General features: G+C 42.8%; 1 protein-coding gene across 1 annotated transcript; it reads left to right on the top strand.

Annotated features, from left to right (window-relative positions):
* The first annotated feature begins 1,677 nt into the window (after window positions 1-1,677).
* LOC107280149 (uncharacterized) lies at window positions 1,678-2,795 on the top strand. The gene is made up of 2 exons (XM_015770580.3): window positions 1,678-2,264; window positions 2,493-2,795. The coding sequence occupies exons 1-2, from the start codon at window positions 2,007-2,009 to the stop codon at window positions 2,673-2,675; spliced, it is 441 nt and encodes a 146-aa protein (XP_015626066.1). The 5' UTR covers window positions 1,678-2,006; the 3' UTR covers window positions 2,676-2,795.
* The last annotated feature ends 9,654 nt before the right edge of the window (window positions 2,796-12,449 follow it).

Below are 12,449 nucleotides of genomic sequence, written 5' to 3'. Positions count from 1 at the left end.
ATAAAAAAAAATATATCTTCATCTCTTAACTATTAAAACAGTTAAAAATGATTTTCTCAATGATTTTAAGGGTTGTTTTCTCTTGGATGGCTCGTTGACCTAATCCAACTGACCAAATCAATATACAGAGCTCACATGTTAGTGATTCCTCCCACTTCTTTCTCCTTTCTTTCTTTCTTCCCTCTCCTTTCTCCACACAGGCACATGGAGACTCAGGGCGGAGTTGTAGCAGCGCGCCTTGGAGAAAGAGCGACGGCATAGCCCAAGGTAGAGCGGCAGTGGGGTGTCTCTAAGGCGTAGCAGCGGAACAAAATAACGTCTAGGTAGCCTCGAGGTGGAGTGACAGGGTGCCGGCCTTGAGGTGGGACGGTAGTGCGGCTTCAAGCATAGTGGCGATGGCCCAGCCTTGAGATAGAGTGACAGCGTGACCCAAGGTGGAGCAGCGGCTGGGCGGCCCCGACGCGCGACAACGGCCTAGTCTCAAGTCAGCTACCTAGTCTCGAGTAGGGCGGCGGCATCCTGGCCTTGAGGCGAAGCACATGTGGACTTGAGCGAAGCAGCGTCCTTGGGTCACCCCACCACCTTTGCTCTCACTGGATCCACCCTCGAAACCTAATCCACCGGCATACGCTGCAGCCGCCCTTTTGAGTCCATTGCATATGAGGGAAAGGAGGGTGCCAAGGGAGAGAACTGTGCGCCGCCGCCTGATTCCCTCACAATGTGCTGCCCTGCCTGCTTCCTTTTGAATAATTTTTTTTGGTTGGAGAGAACAAGAGCCGAGAGGATGAGAAAAAAAGAAAGAAAGAAAATACTCATGTTGACTGTGTCGGTTGGATTAGGTCAACGAGCTACGTGAGCAAAAACCACCCCTAAAAACATAGAGGGAGACATTTACGCTTGTTTTAATAGTTTGGATCAAGATTACAGTTGAGGGATACAAACTAGATTTGACCCTTAAGGGAATCAAAATGGACATTTCTTTTCTGGTTATGTTTAGGCAAATGGGCATTATCTAGTTATCCTGTTACCCACATTAGGATTTTGACGATTGGACCTTAAGCCTATTTAATCCTTGGAATAAGTTCATCCGAGGTCCCTTAATTTTACACCAAATCTGATTTTCGTCCTCAAACTTCAAAACCAGATACAACCGGTTCTTCAACTATTAAAACCGGTGCAAACGAGGTCCCTCAACGGTTTGGAAGGTGGTTTTGGCTGACGTGGCGCCTACGTGGCTGGTTTGACTAGGTCTCCATCCTACGTGGCATTGACATGGTGCTTACGTGGCAATTATATCTCGAAAAAATAATAAAAATCGTGTCCCCACATGTCAGCTTCATAAAAAAATACTACCTCCGTCCCAAAATAAGTGCAGACATAGAAATCCGTGTTCATCGTTTTGACCATCCGTCTTATTTGAAAAATTTATGAAAAATATTAAAAAAATTAGTCACACGTAAAGTACTATTCATGTTTTATCATCTAATAACAATAAAAGTAGTAATCATAAAAAATTTTCAAATAAGACGAACGGTCAAATGTTGGACATGAACAGTGCTAAAACTATACTTATTTTGAAATGGAGAGAGTAATTTCTAAATGGTGGGGCCCACGTGAGCCCCGTATGTCAGCCTCAGCCCTGCCTTCTTCCCTCTCCCTTCTCTCTTCTTCATCCTCACTTCTTCTTCACGTCTTCCCCTCTCTCTCTCTTCTTCTTCCCGGGCAGCGGACGGCGCGGGTGGGTGGCGGAGCAGGCGAGCGAGCCGGGTGGGCGAGCTCCGGCGGCGGTGGCTCGGCGTGTGCCGCGGCGGGGATGAGGAGGCCGGCGGCGGGGTGGCCTTGGCCGGGTGCCTTGGTGGACTTGGTGGGTGGCGCGGTGGCCGGACCTGGGGTGGTGGGCGCCGCGGCGGGGGCCGGGGTGGCGGGGGTGGTCGGCGCGGCGGCGGGCATCTTCTTGGAGGAGACCGGCGACGTGGTGGTCGGCGCCGCCACGGGGGTGGGCGGAGATGGCGGATTTGGGCGGGAGGTCGCCGGCCCGACTCACTCCCCGCCCTCCACGACGCGCTCGCCACCGCCCACAAGGAGCGTGGCAAGCTCAGGCCAGATTTGGGCAGGAGGTCGCCGGCGACGGCGAGGTCAATGGAGGAGCCGGTTGCATGTTCAACGTCGTGCCGGGGCTCGACGGGAAGCCCGGCTCCGTCTCGCTCGAGCTCGGGAGCAAGCCTGGGTGCTTCTTGGTCGCCGGCGCCAGCACGAAGGTGCAGGTTGGTTGCAGGAGCCGCGGCAGCGACGGGTTAATTAATTCTTTGATCCTTTCGGTGCTCAATTTAGTAATTAGCATGGCAAATAGCAGTTGAATGGGAAAATGAGTTTGGTTTACATGTACACTCTGCCTCTCAGTGTTTACTGGAGTAGCAGTGTTGTTACTCTGCAATGTCAGCTCTTTATCTTGCCATTCTTTTCTTAGAAAGAGTATATACCTCTTGATGCAGTTGAGTATACTGGAGGAGACCGGCGACGGCGAGGTCAATGGAGGAGGCGGTGGCATGGGCACCGACGCCCAGCTCATCTCCGCCGGGCGCCGCAGCCAGGGCCACAGCCGCCGGAGCCGTTCCACCGTCGCTAGAGAGGAGAGGGGAGAGAGAGTTGAAGAGAGGGAGATGGGGAGAGAATGATGAGGAAGAAGGGGGGACTGAGAATGACATGTGGGGCCTATGTGGGCCCTACTATTTTTTTTATGTGAAACTGATATGTGGGTCTCATGAGGTTTATTATTTTTCGGGTTTGAATTGCCACGTAACCGCCACGTCAATGCCACATCAGATGAAGACTAAGTCAAATTAGCCACATAGGCGTCACGTCAGCCAAAACCGCCATTAAAACCACCGAGGGACCTTATCTGGTTTTGACAATTGAGGTACGGCTGTATCTGATTTTCCGGTTTGTGGACGAAAATCGGATTCCTTGACAAGTTAAGGGACCTAAGATGAACTTATTCCTTAATCCTTAGCACTGGGCATTTCCGGGCTGGACCATCATTTGCGTTTGGAAAAGGAATAAGTTCACCAGCCGTCTCTCAACTTTACGTGGAGTTTATATGACATCACCGTGGAATTTTGGTCCCATGGCAGTATTGATGTCTGGTTGCAAGCAGCAAAATAAAACAATAAAAAAAAGAAAAAAAAACTTTAGTTCTGGTTGGTAACCGGTAATAAAGATGGTAGCGTTATTCACGTGGCGCTATCATCTTTAGTTCTGGATTCGAGGTTTCGATTTGTAACCCCTTTAGTCTGGGTTGCTCGAGCATTCTTATACACTACTGCTGTCTCTTTCTCTCCAAACTTACATGGTACTAGCTGGTGCGTGCCGAGCTCCAGAACTGCTGCTGCTCCGCTCGCTGCTGCTGCTAGCCACCGGCCGGCCTGCTAGGCTGCTACTGCAGCTGCACGCACGCACACTTGCTACCAACCAGGCTAAGGCCCAACTTGCTGCACACTGGTTCAGGCCCAAGGAGCTAAGCAGCTCAAGCAACCCTCTTTTCTTTTTATTTTTCTCCTCCATTTTTTTTGGGGTGTCACAACTCACAAGTAGGGGTGAAAACGGTACGGAAATGGATGGAAACCACCTTTATCATTTTCATTTTCATATTTTTTTGGGAATCGGAAACCTCGGATACGAAAACGAAATCAAATATTATCAAAACTGAAATCGGAGCGAAAATAAACCGGCGTGAATACGGTAACGGAAATTTATTAGAGTAAAAAACCCCCTCAAACTGATAAATCCAATTCTCAAGTTTCAAACAGTCAACAATTCATCATAAAACACAATCATATAAGTCCAATTGTTAAGTCTTAACAGTACATCACAAAACACAATCTATAAAATAAATTATCTATGTTTAAGAGAGTAATGTTGTAGATAAATCTCAATGCATGAAAAAAATATTCTTATGTAACTTCAGATTTGCATAACAAATATTATTTTTAAAAAATAACAGCCAAATACCATGGTATTCACTATTCATTGCTTAAAAAAAGAATCCAGGGTATTTCAGTCACAAAATTTCTGGAAATTCCGAGAAAATTTCCGGAAAGTTTCCGACCGATTCCGAGTTCCGACGGAAGCTACTCTTATCATTTTCGTTTCTGTTTCTGAGAAATATTTTCCGAATTCGTTTCCGTTTCCGAAAAATTTCGAAAAAATTCGGACCGACAAATTCCATTTTCAAAAATAGGTCCAGAATCCGGAAAGTTTCCATACCGTTTTCACCCATACTCATAAGGGTTCCTGCTGCACTGTCCCAAGTGAAGGCCGTCGTGGAGAAGAGGAGATATGAGAAGGGGAGAGAGAGGGAAGATCGAAGAGAAGAGAAGGCACATCAATTTTTTATTAGATGGTTATATATGTGTCATATCAAATGAGGACAGGTTTAACACGTCATATAGATATCACGTTAGATGAAATTGTTTTCAATAAAATCAAGGGAATCAATTTGTATTGGTTTTAAAAGTTGAAGGATGCTTTATATCAGGTTCTACTGTTGAGGGAAGCAAATAAAACTCGACCTATAGATGGATGCAAAATTTATTTGAGTAATTTGAGTTTTCAAGTCACGTGCAAGTAAATGAAACTAGTCGGATTTTCTGGTGGCATTGTGTAGTGATATTTTAGTACTCATTATGTTCACAAATATAAGTACTTCACAATATTACTTGCTTGTCCAATCGATCATACCTTGTTAAAATTTCTTCCTATCATATCCCTAACTATCGTCATACCCCCATTCTGGGTCATTTAACGAGAGGCGTCAAAGCCTATTTCCCCAACATTAATATTTGCTAAACAATTTAGAATTGTTTATATTTCTGGAAGGATAAAGTATATAGCTCTATATTGTTCGGTGTGCAATTTTAGGTAGCTTCAAATTTACAAATTTTTAAGAAAATGAAATTTAACAAATCCTTATATTATTATGTATTCCTATATATCAATCTACTCTATTTTTTGTATTATAATTGAAGGTGCGAATCTCTCTTTTTCGATTACTGTGCTAATTTCATATTTTCACGATAAATTGGGTGCTTTGTTTACCATGTCTGAAGTATAATAATAAATATTTTATATAATATTATGTCTCTATCTCTAAAAGTATAATAGTATTTCCTATACATATAGCTATCAATCTACACAGTTATAACTTAGTCCATCTTTCTTTCTTTTTTCTCTCCTGCTAAAGTAGTAATTTGAGAACTTAGAGTGAATGGGATGTGTACTTCTAATAAGCTTCTCTACAATGTAATAGATGATTAGGTAAAAAAAATGTGATGATATCTTCTTAAGGAGGTACAACTTGTTTTGATGTTCAGTTGGTTTCAACAATAATGTGACTTAGATCGTTAAGGATAAACATTGCATGGTTCACGATCGAGCACTGTTTTCATGCAGTGATGGGAATTGGAGAGTATAGTATTAAACATTATTCTGCGTATCAAGTCCAGAAATAATGATGCAAGATATCACTTGGGAGAATTAAGGCCCTGTTCAGTTCCCAAAACAAAAATTTTCACGTTGTCACATCGAATGTTTGAACACATGCATGGAGTATTAAATGTAGAAAAAAAACTAATTACACAGATTGTGTGTAAATTGCGAGACGAATCTTTTAAGCCTAATTGCGAAATGATTTGACAATGTGGTGCTACAGTAAACATTTGCTAATGATAAATTAATTAGGCTAAATAAATTCATCTCACAGTTTCCTGGTGGAATCTGTAATTTGTTTTGTTATTAGACTACGTTTAATACTTTAAATGTGTGTCCGTAAATCCGATGTGATAACCAAACAAAAAAAATTTCCCAACTAAACAAGGCCTAACAAGCGCTCTAAGCTTATTCAAACAATAAGAGTCAAAGACTACTTTTATTGATTGCATGGTAGATGCGTAGACGGACCACTATATACTACATGTGTGCCCACGCATGGCAAAGAGTACTACTAGAAAAATGATTTTTTATGGCTAAACGCTCCGCCTGCTATTTAGGGCATACTGTTGATATTTGATATGGTCACGGATAAATCCGTAAGCGCATATATACGTTTGTAGCATTTCACCCAGAGTGTTTCATGAGTATAGTATTTGTTTTTCCCTGCAGGGAAGACGACAGTGTAAAAAATAAGTTGATATATTCGTAATCACGCTATATTTAATATATAATAGTCTATCAGGGTTAAATAATAATAATAATAATAATAATAATAATAATAATAATAATAATAATAATAATAATAATAATAATAATAATAATAATAATAATAATAATAATAATAATAATAATAATTGGGTAGTGTGATACACAGAAGAATCATCTCAATAAATCTACTATCTAGTGAAGAGAGACAAAGGAGATAGCTATGGTTCTATGTATCTAGGCACTACCAAGAGACCACTCCATATTGGTCGGCCAGCGTGGTTATACCACTTTATGAACTCTTATGTCATACCCAAATGTGTGGAATACAAAGGACAAATTAACATGGTTGTCACCACCACCTCTCGCCTACCTTACTTTCTGTGGTGCATGGCATTTAATCAATCTACGCACCATGCTTACATTGCTAAATAATGTCACTAATTCCTCTGGGACTCTCACTTTTTGAATGGACAAAAGTTAGAACTAGTGCAATCCACTAAGATCATTGGACCGACGCCATAGCATATATCAACTAGCCTAAACGTGCATAGTTTATGAAAGAGGTATAAACTACTGACCATATATATGATAAAGCAGTATATGAAATACGAACACAATTAAATAAAAAAGATAATTCTATTATTGAGTTCATAGTCTTACAATAGGAATAGGAGTATAATACTAAAGACATACCCAAATCTTCGAGAAGTCTAGGAAACCGAAGAACTATTCTAAGCCTAAACTCCACTAAACTAGAGAGTAATACAAATGTAGAATAGACAGGTTGCTTCTTAAGTGTGTGTTGTGAACTGAAGAGGTGATCTCCTTTTTATAGCCTACTTATGACAGTTGATTAGGTCGATAACTCCCACAACTGTCATTAGGAGGTAATTAGTGATGTCCACATGGAAGGTGGAGATGAGAGGCAGCGATGGCGGTTCAACCAAACCAGGGTTCAGTCACCCCTGGGCTCCACCTCTCTCCACCGCCTTTCTCTAGAGGTTGCCATGTGGGCCCCTAAGGTGGTGCATTGCAGATGTCTGACTTGTGTGCCCTTTAATCCGTGTGCTCTCACATGATTCGCTGGAGGTGTGTTCCTTTGCATGCCGATTTATTTCTCTTTCACTTTTATTGTATAATCCCTACATCCATAGTATTTCTCCAAAACAAGTGGAACTAAATTATTTGTAATTAAAATACGTATAAGAAAAGTTAGTTCTCCTTTTATTTGTTAAGGTAATTGGAAATCGGCACTTAATGTCTTTCAACACCTGCAAAGCGGACAAGGAGAACCTTCACCCGTCTGTGAAAATTGAATTTTGCAAGCTACCACCCTAAAAGCCCCGTATGTGAAAAATATGATTTTTCACAGGCGGAACAGTTAAGTGGCCCAAATGCAAAAGCAATTTCTGGCATAAAAGAATGTAGATCCAAATATCCTCTAATTAACATAATTCACTATGCAATTCCACCATCACAAATTCAAAATAGGTTTGTCTAAATCACAAAATTTCAGCAAAGGACATCGTCATTGGCATCCCAGCGTTGGAGTTGTACCCTCTGCAGTGTCTTTGGTCAGCGTCTTGGGGAAGAAGTTAAAGCAACGCAACGCCTCAGCAAGGATGGCCTTGACGACGAGGACGGCTGAGAGCTTCCCACAGCGATGAGGATGGTCGCGACAACAAGGGAGAGCTTCTCGAGGCCCGGCAGCGGATGATCCATGCTCATGAGGCCCAACGGCGACGGATCCACCGCTCCCGAGGCCCGCGGCGCCGGCAGACCCGCACGCTTGATGCCTGATCTGCACTCTCGAGGCCGGTGACGGTAGATCCAGCATGCTTGAGGCCCAGCGGTGGTGAATGCACCACGCCGTTGCCATCATGGTATCGGTTGTGGTTGTTATTGCCGTTGCCATCACGGTGGAGATCCTTTAGTCTCCTAGGGGCCCGCTAGTTGCGGGCGTGGTCGACAATGGTGGCGATGGGTGGGAGTGGAGGAGGAAGTCTGGGTGCGATGATGAGAGAGAACGGAGGAGGAATTAGACCGAGGAGAGGGAGGTGTTAGGGCAGGAGATGAGGATGTAGGAGAGCCTGCTCACTTGGGAGATGGAGTAGAGAGAGCCGAGGGAAGAGAGATGGAGGACTTAGCCATGGTTGGCTCTTGTTCTGAATTTAATAGCACGCTTATATTTGCAGTTGGGCCTCTTTAGTCCTGACTGCGAAAATCAATTTTTACACGTGAGGTCTAAAGTGCTCTGCCTGCAAAAATAAAAACAATGTTTTGGGAAAAAATCGTTTTTTATAGTTAGTGTGGCTCTTTTAACACACGTTTAAAGAAATGGAGGTCAGGGCAAATCCCAAGCCTTACTAAATATCTATTAACATTACACTGAAATATGCCATGTGTGTAATCGTAGGTACCAACATGATTTGAATCCTAAGCCAATGGGTAGACTCATATATATATACACTTACAACTCTACCCTCACATCTCTGATGCTTCCAGAGAAAAAGGCTATTTAGCCACACGTTCCGTTGCATTCACACATTTTATCCACACAATCTCCTCTGAAAATGGACACTCGTATACCTGTATCCTGAAAGGATCCCCGCCCCCAAAAGCTGAGGGCTCACAGATAAGGTCACCAACCAAAGCAATCCTCACATCAAAATCAAAGTACATATATACACGCGACTCACGAAAGCTCCACCCATGAATCTGTCAATGATCAAGTTCAATTAAGTGGGCTAAATAATCAGGTGTCTTGGTTTAGATATATATTGTTTTGCTGCGGGTTGTATGAATGACTAGTATATGTTAATTAATATAAGAACGACGAGGGTTAAAATATTATGAAAATGATGTGAGGAAGATCATTTGACATACTTATATGTTGAATTTTATGTTATAATATTGTAGATAATGTGCCTTTTGTTTGTATGAGATTTAATATGCTTTAAAATAGTAATTACTAATAGACGATGATGTAACATATTAATGGGTACCAACTATATAAGTATATTAATGGGGTTAGCTTTAGGGTGTTTTTGATAGGAGGGGAAAAGAGAAATGGAGAAGATGCGTAAATCGAGATGAACTATTAGCATCTGACTAATTAAGTATTGATTATTTTGATTTTAAAAATAGATCAATATGATTTTCTATAAGCAATTTTCCTACTACGTACATGATTTTTTTTCAAAAAAAAACATACCATTTACCACCAGGAGAAACGTGCGTGCAGAAAACAAGCGAATTTTTCTTCCAATCCGCTACTGCAATGCAGCCTTAGTTAAGCCGAATGGAGGTGGAACGTTATACCGGGCCACGAATTTGGCCGTGGGCATGTGACAACAACCCTAGCTTAGAATCTGTTCTGTTCCCTATAGCTCGTCGTCGACTGGTCGTGTCTGTCCTGTACTATTTGGTTACCAGCAGCACTAGTGCTGTAGTGCGCGTACGGCCTGTGGAGTGTGGGATCGTGCACATCTCGTGGAATATGTTCTCTCTATATATACTGAGTGAGGTCCCCTAGAAGCATCTAACAAGCAAGAATGGAAAGGCTAGAATTAAGACTTATTTCAATCCCTCTCTGGCTGTGTTTAGTTTCTAAAATTGGGGAAAAGTTTGGAAAAAATTGGTAGTTTGGAAAAAAAAGTTAGAAATTTATGTGTGTAGGAAAGTTTTAAATGTGATGTGATGTGATGTAAAGTTGAGAGTTGGAGGGAAGTTTGATGTGAACTAAACCATGCCTCTGTTTATTGTTCATCCGTTTCAACGATTGATCTTCGTGGAGAAGCACACCTGCATAAGAAGACAGTGGCGTAGTCGTTGATGTATATATGACTCTGATATCTACTAAAGTTTTGTTAATTTTAGCTATTGGCTACTAGATTATCATGTGCACGGTTTTTTAAATATTAATAAACGATATGATTATTTTCTACATGGAAGTCTCTTACAAATTTAAGTAAATCTAATTTTAAATGTATAACAAGCGACACTAAATTAATTATGTAGGATATTTGTCTTCTCCGATGAGTCCAGCGGCCACTTGCTCCAACCGCTGAAATGGAACTGTGCCGGAAAATCTGTCACTAGCTTTTATCTCTTTGAGCGTACATATTTATCAATCGGTAAAAAAAAAAAAAGAAAACAAGAGATTGATCTTTACGTTTTTGTTTCCGCGTTCATCAAGAGAAGGTCAGCATCCAGGCATTTCCATTTTTCTCTCCTCTGAAAACTTCGTCTCCGTGTTCACCCAAGCAATAATTCCAGAGAGTCCAGACTCCAGAGAACTGTGGTAGACAGTGATCATCCCTCCCGGAGAACCTGCATGCTGTCGATCGATCGAGCAAGCGATCGACGACGGCAAGTTGCGCGCGATTCGCACAACGACAGGTAATTCTCAGAGCTAGCAAGCGAGCACACACCGCGCGTCGCGATCCCAGCTTAGCTTGTTCAATTCAGAACGCCCCGCGCGCGCACCCGGCCGGCGGCTAGGCTAGCCGCGATCGATCGATCGATCGCGGCCAAAGTCCATATATTATTCTTCCGGGCAGAAGCTCCAGCGACGGCGACGGCACCGGCGTACCAGTGCGCGCCCCGCGTCGCGCGTCGCCGTCGTTCTTTTGTCTAGCGATATCGAGCACGCGAAAGGACCCGCGCGCGCGTCGCCGTCGCCATCGCGCGCGGGGGGGGGGGGGGGGGGGGGGGGGGGGGGGACCCCCGGGCCGGCGCGCATATACGCGCGCGCACGTGAAGTTCCACGCGCCGCGCGTGCGCCGTGCCACCTCGCTCGCCGGTGTACGTATATACTCGTCACCGCTAGCTCGCCGTCGGCCTCCACATCGATCCGGTCCATGTCCGCTCAGCTCGCCCTGTTGCCGACACCGCCCATTGGCTGTATCGAGAGAAACGCGCGTCGCCGTCGAGCTCCGGCATTCTCTCCCTCTCCGCTACCTTTATTCGGGGCGATCGACGTCGCTTGCACGAGAAAACGAAGCGATTTTGCTCTACTCTAGACTAGCTAGCGAGCTAGTTACCGCTGCTTGGACTACATGGGATGGGATCGATCTTGGCCTTCTTCTTGGGCAGCTGGACTTGTTGAGGCCTCTCGTTGCCAAGTCATCCCTTAGCAATGCTATCTCTTTAATGTACATCTCTCCCAAAAAGGTGAGGAGTTCTGCAGTGTCCACGCATGCTCTTTCTGCTTTGAGAATCAACAGGGGTGATGTGGATGACACCTAGCTACATATAAATGTGTAAGGGTTTTCATGGTCTGCAGTTTCGAAGCCACATGATTCCTGTAGGATATCAGGATAGATGTGTGTGGCTCTTGTTATAAAGTATAACATTTTGGTTAGTTACATCTTTGTTTAATTAGTTTCCGTACACGAAAATCACTTTTGGTCCGTCTGGAAAAATTGTTTTTTTATAGTGTCTGTTTGGGTCGGTGCCAAACTCAAGTTGGAAAACTTAAATTACTGTGAACGTTTTTGCCGTGTATTTTGATCCTTGGCGACATTTATGGCATTCTACACACATATTTTTTAAAAAAACAATAATGACCCACATGGCATATATTATCTTCTCCACATTTTTGCATAATTAGTCTTCCCACACTTTGCCAAAGTAATGTGTGTGAAATGTTGTAGCCAACCAGATCAGTACTAGCAAGTTCTCTTTATTTGAGGCCACTAGTAGAATAAACAAAATAAATATTTATCTTATTTTTCGGTTTGTTGGTACCTCATAAAAAACTATGTATATTTACTATTTATTATACATAATTTTGCTGCTATCAGTTGTACAACTACAAATTGAACTCGCTTTGGATCAAGTTGCGTAGTGCGAAAGAATTCAAGTACATACATGCATCTCAACCAAGAGCCACACGTATAACTTTTGTGTGATACTTGACTGACACGTGTCTTCATGGTGACTCATCAATTAGAAAAAATCTTCGTAGATCGTGCGACGGGGTTCAACTATGTCCACACTCAAGATGCGCGACAAATTAACTTTGTCTTATATGGTTGAAGTCAATTTTAATATATTTTGTGATGTTGGCATGATGGATCAATTGGTGGTGTACACATTGGAGATGCAAAATGTTGAACTCATAGCCATAGAATTCAACTTATCCCTTATGCTCTAGAAAGGATGTGAATTGGCATATATGCACTATTTACCACATAAAGTAAAAAAAAATAGACATACAGAATCAAAGGCAATGTCCTATATGCTCCTAC

This window comes from Oryza sativa, chromosome 1 (assembly GCF_034140825.1).
Source record: "Oryza sativa Japonica Group chromosome 1, ASM3414082v1".
Taxonomy (NCBI): Eukaryota; Viridiplantae; Streptophyta; class Magnoliopsida; order Poales; family Poaceae; genus Oryza; species Oryza sativa.
The sequence above is the reverse complement of the archived record's forward strand: the minus strand, read 5'-3'. Positions and strand labels throughout refer to the sequence as shown.